The following is a 10,261-nucleotide window of genomic DNA, read 5'->3' on the forward strand; positions in this document are numbered from 1 at the left end:
AACAATACGTCAAAAGATCACAAATCGTATCTAGTTGAAGACATTACCCTTAAAAATTTTAAAAAATTCCCTCGTTCCCCGAAAATAGAGGAAATATCCAAAAAAATTACAAATTTAAAAATCGGTAAATTTTGTCATTTTTTCACTTTTTTTTCTTAAAACTTCCATAACTTTTTGAAAAATCAACAAATCAACATAATTTTTTTTTAAACTAAAACCTTAGATATTTTCCTTTCATTTGATATAATTTTTTTGAAAATTTAACACTTAACCTGCTCATGGGGGGGGATTTAAAATTGCAACTTTTTTACAAAAACTAACTTTTTCAACTTAATTTTTGAAAATGTTCCGGAAATACTGCGTCCTTTAAACATATATCAAATTAAAGCTTATTTTATGTACTATAAAATGAAAAAAAAAAATTTGTCCCGACACTTTATCTTCTGCATGTAAACGGTTGCCGTAGTTAAAAAAACACTATTTTTGTGTTAAAATTTTCGATTTTCAATTTTTAATTTTCAACTTAAAAATGCTATAACTTTTCGAAAAATGCATGTATCAGCACAATTTTTTTTTTTCTAAATACATTATAAGTACATCTTCCATTTGACATACTTTTTATTAAAATTAGACAATTTCCCCTTATATAGGGGGGGTTCAAACTTTGAAACATTGTATAAAAAATAGAACTTTTTCAACTGAATTTTTGAAAATGTTCCGGAAATACTGCGTCCTTTAAACATATATCAAATTAAAGCTTATTTTATGTACTACAAAATGAAAAAAAAAAATTTGTCCCGACACTTTTTTTTCTACATTTAAACGGCTGCCGTAGTTAAAAAAACACTATTTTTGTGTTAAAATTTTCGATTTTCGATTTTAAATTTTCAACTTAAAAATGCTATAACTTTTTGAAAAATACATTATGTTACTTATAACATGTTATGCGAGACAATATAATTTTATTTTTACTAATACTTGGCAATAATTCAGAAAATTCATTCAAAATAATTCACTGCTTATGTTTAAAAGCTAAAGTTATTCATTTCATTAAATAAATTAATAGAATAAAAATAAGAATATAAAAGATTTTTTAAGAAATTGTACAATAACCATAGTAGCAAATAAATGCTAATTGAATAGAACATTTAAATTTAAATTTTACAATATTATTAATAATAATATAATTAATTTAATAATGTAGTGTTTCTGTAGCCACGTGACCCTGACGTTGCAACATATACGATCGATGCGCCCTATTACTAATAATACAATCAAAATATAATACAACATTTGATGCATAATCAAACTATCGATAATGTCGAAGTTTTTACTGTCTCATTTTTTTTGTTTGTGATATAGGTACGTAATGATTTTTGGAAATTGATTGCAATCTATTAATATTTGCTGATCTAATTATATCAATCTCTTTATATCTTTCTTCAGCTTCAAGAAGTATCTTAGTCTAAAAAAATTTCAATGTAATATAAAAGAAAATTAATAATTAAAAAAAAAAATAAAAGTTATATTACATGAGTTAAATCTTCTGTTTCTAATGGTTTTTCGTTCCTTCTCTGATCTATCTCCTAAATGTTTTTCCATTTCTTTCAAATTAAACTCCTAAAAATATATAGTTTATAAATACATGTAATATATATTTAGAGAAAATAATCAAACAAAATTATGTGAAATAACTTAATGTAAAATAATATTAGTTTTTTTTTAATAAATTTAAAATATTAAAAAGCCATAGAAATACAAAATGAATAAAACAAAATTAATTCATTCACTCATTAATATTAACCATTCAGCCTCATTGAAAATTTTTTATCGCATGAATAAGAATAAGCAGTATGTTGGATTATAGTCTACGTTTTTTGTCATAGCAAGCGCATGTGCATTGTTGTGTTTTTGTGATATAATTTTTAAGTAATAATTATACTTATTACTTTAAAACAATGCATTGTAAAATTATTTACAATGATCTTAATCGCGAGCAAATGTTCTAACATTTAATAAACACTACTTTTGCTTTTAAGAGTTTTTATTATACAATAGTGAATATGTCATTCGAACAAAATGTACACGAATCAGAAATACAATGTATAATAATTACATTCATTAGTAAAGTTATTATAAATTAATTAGCGCACGAACATACAAAAAACAATTTTCAGTATACCTCATCATTTGTTAATATGTATTGCTTATGTTCTGCTGTTAATTTAGCTGTAGTATCGTGTAATAATAATAATCAGGTCTTTTGGTGTTTTATAATAATTAGAACTATTGCCAAATTGGCAATAAATGTTATTTGTTAATTCATCAGTCTCAGGCAGCGGATGTGCTGTCTGTATTTTATTTAAATAATTCTCACAATAATGGTAACGTGACACCATCACAAGTTGATTGACAAAACTAGAAATGTTGTAAAATTTATAAAAAAAAATAGTGTTAATGCTCATGATGAATTAAGGAGTATCAAAAAAAAAAAATTATAGTAAAAAATATATGTAATGTTTATTATGTTTTAAAATATTGTTTTTCAGGTTTACCAGAAGAATAAGTTTTAAAATTAATATCAAGACTCGTTGGAATAGTCTATATTATTTGATAAATATATTTTTACATTTGTATCGTGTTGTCTCTTCTATTTTATTAAAAAGGCCTAATGCACCTGATTTAATAACAACTAGAGAAATATTGATTGCCAAAGAAGTTAAAAATTTGATGCAACCAATTGAAGACTTGACAAAAAAAAATCTGGTGAAGAATATACAATTAGTACAATTTTACCATTGATTAATTGTATCAATAGTGCGGTGAAAAATTGTCAAACTACATCTTTAATTGGTATTGAATTAAAACAAAATATATTATTTGAACTTGACAAGCGTTTTAAGAATCTAGAAATATTCAGTGACTTTCCTCTAGCTACATTACTAGACCCCAGGTCAAAATTAGGTTTTAATAAAATTGAAGATGTTAATTTTATTTAAATTTTTCTTATAGATTCAAGAATCTTCATTTCAAAGACCCTGTCTGCTGCCAAAATGCTATCGAAGTTGTAATAATATGTCGATACAAAAAGAAACTCTGAATGTGTACATTGTTTTGAACCTACTCCATCAAATGAACTCGTAGATAAAAAGTTAGATTCATTTAATCTTTGGTCATACCATACTTCAGTATCGCCATTCAGGTTCAGAATAAAACAACTCCAATATATCAAGAGGTTTATTCAATTTAATATCTTAATAATCTTATTTTTATTTACATTTTATGTTAATATATTTAGTTGTATGATTATTTGGGAAAGCCTGTAGAAAAAATAGACAATAAACCCCTTGAAGTTTGAGAAAACATGAAGTCCTTATACTCAAACTTATATTACATTGCTAGTCAAAAATTAAGTATTGTCGCAACATCTGTTCCATCAGAACGCTTATTTTCCAAAACTGGTTAAACAATATTTAAAGCAAGAAACAGATTGACAGGAAAACATTTATCTAAGCTTGTCTTCATGAGATCTTTGAGAGAAGCAGATTGGTTTTCAAAAGTCTTATAATTTTATAAAAAAATTTTATATATATATTTTTATTTTATAAAAAGTATTAAATATCTTTTATTTTGATTTATTTTTTCAAATAATGTGTCTACTTATTTTTGTTTACATATTAATTTTTTTTTAATTTAAATAATTCTATTTTAATTATTTGAAATTAAATTATAAAGTACAAGTCATATAAGGCACCAATGATAGATTAAATAAATTTAAGTTATGAAGTTGTATAAAAAAATTTAAGTTCAATTTTCTTTAATTTAAGAGTAAAGGGTCAGCTTGGCCAATATGTGAGTAGAAACATACTTTGGCGCTTGGTATCCCAGTTTCGTTCACCGGGGTGCCAACAAGATATTTCTTGTGATTTTCTCATTGGCGATGTCCGGTCTCTAGTGCAAGCCGGCCATAATACCCATCCTATTCATCATTGGCTCGACTAAGAATCATTTTTGACTCAATGTGAAAGAGAGCCACCACCCTTTGTAACATGTTAAATTCGGGAAATAGAATGATGTAAAAACTTATTATTATTGTTAATTTAATAATGAATATCAATTTCAAATAAAAATGAGTGATAACCAGACTTAAAAATCCTGTAAAAAATGCACATTGGAACTACGATTTTAATTAGGTAAACAATTTTTTACTATTATTAAAAAATATGAAGGTAAATGTGTTCATTAAAAAAAAATGATTTTGAAGTTTTCTATCCAACTTGTTATAATGGTGTAGTGATACAGAATAAAATAGTTTTCCTTTAAATATCGATATTTTTGTTCAATATATCGATGTCTCGATATCAAACAGAGCTCTATAAATCATTATAGATAAACTATAAACAAAATATTGATATTGTGTCAATTTTTGTCATCCCTATATGTAGTGAAGGTAGGCGTTTACTAATGAATGGGTAGTCTTCCCGTGCTACATACTGATATTATGTATTAAAAAGTTTTTTAGTACTATAAACAATTTATATTTTTGTCTACAGTGTAAATCAATGAAAACGTAAAAAAAAAGTGTTAAAGAATTTTGTTAAAAATAAGAATTAAGTTTGAATGAAAATTTTTATGACTACATATTTTAGCACTATTAATCCAAAAATAAATTGTTCAGCCATGGTCAACTTAAAAGCCTTTTAAATAAACTTTATTTAAAAAGAACAAAAATGAAAAATTTTATAAAAACATACTTTTATTAAAATGTTAAAAATGAATTATACAAATTTTAGAATTATAAAATAATTTTAAATACAGAAAAGACAGGCTGCCTTAAGTTTTTTCTGCTGGCTTATCCTAATTTTTCAGTTAAATCAATAGTTTCACTTAATTCTTGTTCCAAAATTTTAAATTTATTTATAACATCTCTTAATTGTTGATTCAATTTCTAAAATAATAAAATAATTTTTTGATTGGTCAATAACAATTTTAAGACAAATATTCATTGAATTACAATTATTTTAACACATATAGTGAGTATGTAGTGAAGGTTGGTGTTTACTGATGAATGAGTAGTCCTCCCGTGATACATACTCATATTATGTATTAAAAACTATGTAACTCAATAAGTACTTATTCTATAAACATTATCAAACTAACAAATTTTTTTGTAAGAAAAAAGCTAAAATAATGCTATTTCAAAGTTTTGAAAAAATAAAAACAAAAATAAGTTATGTATTTTTTCTTATTAGTGATAAATAATAAAAAAATATTTTTTGAATGTGTATATATAAGTTTTATTAACTAGTATAACATACCTTAATAATGCGATTTTCCTCTTTATTTTTTTTTTCAATAGTATATACAAATGTATTTATTTTACTTTCTAAATCTGCATAAAGATTTGTTTGATCTAGTACTTTTTTTCTTATGTCCAGAGATTTATGTAATAAAAAAAAGTTTGTTAATTATAATGTAAATTATTCATAAAATAATATTATATTTAAATTTAGATTTTCATTTAAACTTAATTGTTCAATTTCTTCTGATAAATCATACATTAGAAACTAACTCGACTAAAATAAGTGAGGGACATGATAATTTCATACATATTTTTGATAATCAAAAAATTTAATAAATTTGTCTTAAATTCTTTAATATTAAACTAAATATTTTTAACCTCAAAATTTAAAAAAATGTTTACTATTTTTTTTTTAATTTTAGAAAGACTTTTGATATTCCTAAGTTAAATACAATTCTAACTTACGACAGTTCAACTATTTTTTCTTCTCGATATTTTTCTAGATGATTAATTTCTACTTCTTTATCTTCTATTTCATGTTGTAACTCATTGTTCTTTTCACGTTCATACTCTAGATTCTTTTTCAGTACTGTCATTGAATTATTTACCTAAAACTTAAGGTTAATAAAAAATAGAGATTATAAATTAATTTAAACACTACTTTTGCTTTTAAGAGTTTTTTATTATTTTAATGAAATATTTGTATTTTATTCATCTCTCTTCTGTGTATCTTGTAATTAAAATTTATTACATTTTAACTTGGCTATGTTTGATGTTGTTTAATCAAGATTTTTCACAGATATTTTATATGTGTTATACCTATAAAGAGACATAGTCAATACTGTTATTTTTTGCACAAATATCTACTTTGGCAGTTTATAAGAGCAAAAGTTCGGGTAGCAAGATATATTTCCAATTTTAAGTGTCAATTTAAAATATAAATTAATCTATAGTATTTCTATGAATTATTAAATTTTTTTAAAGTTGATTTTCATGAAAATTAATTTAACTATAAAAAGTTGAATTTAATACCAGAACTTTTTTTAGGTTCAATACAAATATTTTAAATTACCATCATTTAATTGTAAATTTTATGAAATTTAATTTTAATGGTATTGTTTAGATTGATATGTGATTAGGAACATGTACAATTAGAATTATTAATAAAATAGTTTTAAGTGTCAATTTTAAATATAAATGAATCTATAGTAACTCTATGAATTCTTAAATTTAAATTAGTTAAGGAAATGAGGCTAAATCACAACGGTTTTATTATAGAATAATATTTAAGTAGAGTATTTGAGATTAAAATATATTGAATATTTTAAAAAGATTAGGCAAAAATAATATTCCAAGTATTCGCTAAATAAATAAATATTTAAACTTGTAAATTTGAAAATAATACAATAGTGAATTTGTCATTCGAACAAAATGAACACGAATCAGAAATACAATGTATAATAATTACATTCATCAGTAAAGTTATTATAAATTAATTAGTGCACAAAGATACAAAAAACAATTTTCAGTTTACCTCATTATTTGTTAATGTGCATTGCTTATGTTCTGCTGTTAATTTAGCTGTAGTATCGTGTAATAAATAAATAAGCTAAATATGCTCCAATAAACATTAAAGAATGCTATTTTTGTGTTAAAATTGTCGATTTTGTATTTTATTTTATTTTAAAATACCAAAAAAAGTTTTTCTTATGGTTTGATATGATAATAGGTTTCGACTACAAAGTTAAATAATATACTTTGTAATTTATTAATTTTTTAACTCTATTTGTGTGTGTTACTACCAGTCTATAATATTCCAAATTTTTTTGTTACATATTGTTATATAAATAATTTCTAAAAAAAATTATTTTAAGCTACGTGAATTTAACAAAGGAATTTTACAATTATAACAAATTTTATAATACGCTCAGTTGAGTATATATCTTTTTAATAATTTTCTATGATTGGTTCATTTAGTTAAAGTAAATCATTAAAATTAATTAAGTTCTTAATATTTCAATTGCAGAATATGCTATTTTAAACTTCGAATTTCAGCCATTCTTATTTCCAGTTTTTTAATCTCATTAAAGTTAGAAAAAACCCTAATTGTGCTTAACCAAACTTTTGCTGATTCAGCTTCATCTATTTTAATATTTATATTAAATAAATAAATGAATTGGATGTATTAGCATGAATATAAACATAAATGTTTGATAATATGACTACCAGAAAATGTTAAAATTTGTAATGTTTCAGAGAAGTTTTTATTTTTTCATTTACTTTCAATAGCACCTATGCTCCGAAACTGGCGTTCACAATTTTGTCAATGTTTCACTAATTTTTCTTTTGCATTGGAATTATTTTGACTTGATAGTATAAAATATACTTTCTATAAGATAAAAATAGTAATATTAAAACTCATTTTTAATTTTTTATGTTCAAAAGCATATATAATTCTGTTTTTTTTTATTAATATATACTATTAATGTTGTATTTTATATAAAATATACACGAATTTATTATATTATTATTTCTAAATTTATTAATTATACACACAATGAATAATACATTTTTATATGTTACATAGAGGTTAACTCACAGAGATATATACAGTGTTACCCACCTTACAACATGTTATTCGTGTATATTTTATATAAAATACAACATGGCGCAGTCGAATGGAGGAGTGGTTCCGGCTCCACCGCCACTGGATATTAGTGACCCGTCAATGGTGGTTAAGTATTTAAAAATATTCAAAACCAAATTTGAATTGTACTTGTTAGCTAATGATCTTGAAGAAAAATCTGAAAAATTGAAAATTGCCATATTGCTTAGTGTCATTGGCGATGAAGCATTTGAATTTTTAGAATCTATTAACATTACAAGTGTAAATAATCCTGGTTCAATAGGAAAGATATTTGAAGCAATTAAAAATTATTATGAGCCTAAAACTAATATAATAATTGAGCAATTTAACTTCTTTCGACGCTCTCAAGAAGAGGGAGAATTGTTTGACAAATTTCTTAGAGATATTCGCAACCTGGCTAAAAGGTGTGATTTTGGACCTCTAGAGGAAAACATGGTGAGAATAAGAATAGTCTTAGGTGTTAGAGATAAAAGTCTGCAGGAAAGACTATTAAGAGCACCAGATCTAAGTTTAGACAAAACCATTGATCACTGTAAATCTGCAGAAATTGCTAGATATCAGCAACAGTTGTTAACAAATTGTAACGATGTCGGTGAAGAAAGTAATGTGCAGAAAATAACCATAGAAAAATCAGATAATGCNAATGTCGGTGAAGAAAGTAATGTGCATTAAATAACCATAGAAAAATCAGATAATGCAAGGAACTGGAAGCAAACAAATGAAGACCAATATAACTGTAAGAAATGTGGGTTCAGGCATGGAGCAAAGAGCTGTCCGGCGTATGGAAAAAAATGTGTTAATTGTGGAAAAATGAATCACTTCAAAATTGGATGTCGAGTAAAGAATCAGCATCAAGTAACAAATAGAAATGAAATTTGTGATAATATTAATGTTTATAATGAATCTGAGCCTAATTTATTTGATATTTATTCATTAGTAGTTTCAAATATAAGTGAACAATATAAAACTGATAATAATAATAATAAGAAAGGGTGGTTTCAAAATATTAAAATTAATAATTGTAATGTTGTGTTTAAATTAGATACAGGTTCTGATATTAATATTATACCTCTTACTATTTTCAATGGATTAAAAAAAAATGAGATTATTGAAAAAATTAATTATAAAATACAGGCATATGGAGGATATGTTATCAAATTTGTTGGAGCTGTTACATTAAATTGTTTTATTATTGATAAATTCATTAAGCTCAAGTTCATTATTGTTAATGATAAATGTCAAAATAAATGTATTCCTATACTAGGATTAGACACTTGTGTAAAATTGAATTTAGTAAGTAATAGAGAGATAAATAATATTGAAAGTGATGATTGTGTAAAACAATTAATTAGTGGATATGAGGATGTTTTTGAAGGATTAGGCTGTTTCCCGGGTGAATATAAGATAATAATTAATGAAAACAGTCAAAGTAAGTTAAATCCACCTAGGAGAGTGGCCGAATCTATTAAAGGTGAATTAAGAAAAATTCTATTAGAAATGTGTGAGTCAGGAGTCATTGTAGAAGTGGAAAGACCTAGAGGATGGTCAAGTAATGTGGTAATTGTAGAAAAACAAAACAAAAAACTGAGAATTTGTCTTGACCCAGTAGAATTAAATAAGGTTATTGTGAGGGATCATTTTTTGATACCAACACTGGAGGAATTGAGAATGAGCCTTAATAATAAGAAGTGGTTTAGTTCTTTTGATCTCAAAGCTGGGTTTTGGCAAATAAAACTAGATGAAGAGTCCAGTTATCTTTGCACGTTTAGTACTCCATTTGGGTACTATAGATTTACTAGGTTACCATTTGGACTATCATGTGCTCCTGAAGTATTCCAAAAGAAGACTTTAGAGTGTTTTGGAGGGATAAAAAATGTGTTTGTGTACTTTGATGATCTACTTGTAGCAACTGAGGATGAAAAGACACATGATGAGACCATAAAATTAGAACTAGAGAGAGCAAAGCAACTAAACATAAAATTTAATAGTGACAAAATAAAATATAAAAGAAGTGAAATTAAATATATAGGAATGAAGTTTAATAGAGATGGAATGAAACCAGATGAAGAAAGGGTAAAGGCATTAATAGCGTTAAAACCACCAAATAACAAAGGAGAATTACAACGATTGTTAGGAGCTTTCAATTACTTAAGACAATTTATACNTCTTTCAATTACTTAAGACAATTTATACCTAACATGTCTACGTTAATAACACCTCTAAGGGAATTATTAAAAAAACGGTAGCACAGTGGGGTCGAGGCACAGTGTGGACGAGGTATAGATGGGACAAGTATAGATGATATCTGACAG

The 10,261-nt window shown here is 24.8% G+C and overlaps 1 protein-coding gene and 1 long non-coding RNA gene across 8 annotated transcripts in view; one reads left to right on the forward strand and one right to left on the reverse strand.

The window, feature by feature from the left end:
• Nucleotides 1-1,165: 1,165 nt before the first annotated feature.
• Nucleotides 1,166-10,261, reverse strand: part of LOC126906765 (uncharacterized) — a 51,081-nt gene continuing 41,985 nt past the window's right edge. For 3 of the 7 annotated variants that reach the window (XM_050687601.1, XM_050687602.1, XM_050687604.1), the window contains 3 exons: nt 5,768-5,916; nt 5,319-5,427; nt 4,738-4,948 (listed from right to left, as the gene is read on the reverse strand). In XM_050687601.1, coding sequence (XP_050543558.1) covers nt 4,853-4,948; nt 5,319-5,427; nt 5,768-5,898 — 336 coding nt within the window. In that variant the 5' untranslated portion in view covers nt 5,899-5,916 and the 3' untranslated portion in view covers nt 4,738-4,852. Of the gene's footprint in view, nt 1,466-1,532; nt 1,621-4,737; nt 4,949-5,318; nt 5,428-5,767; nt 5,917-6,836; nt 7,090-10,261 lie in introns of those variants that run through there. The other 4 variants (XM_050687598.1, XM_050687603.1, XM_050687599.1 and 1 more) reach the window with 4 other exon arrangements.
• On the forward strand, nt 2,197-3,633 carry LOC126906767 (uncharacterized). The gene is made up of 3 exons (XR_007704335.1): nt 2,197-2,953; nt 3,013-3,235; nt 3,299-3,633. It is a non-coding gene; the product is annotated as an uncharacterized LOC126906767 (long non-coding RNA).

Source organism: Daktulosphaira vitifoliae, unplaced genomic scaffold (genome assembly GCF_025091365.1).
Source record: "Daktulosphaira vitifoliae isolate Bord-2020 unplaced genomic scaffold, ASM2509136v1 Scaffold_5, whole genome shotgun sequence".
NCBI lineage: Eukaryota > Metazoa > Arthropoda > Insecta > Hemiptera > Phylloxeridae > Daktulosphaira > Daktulosphaira vitifoliae.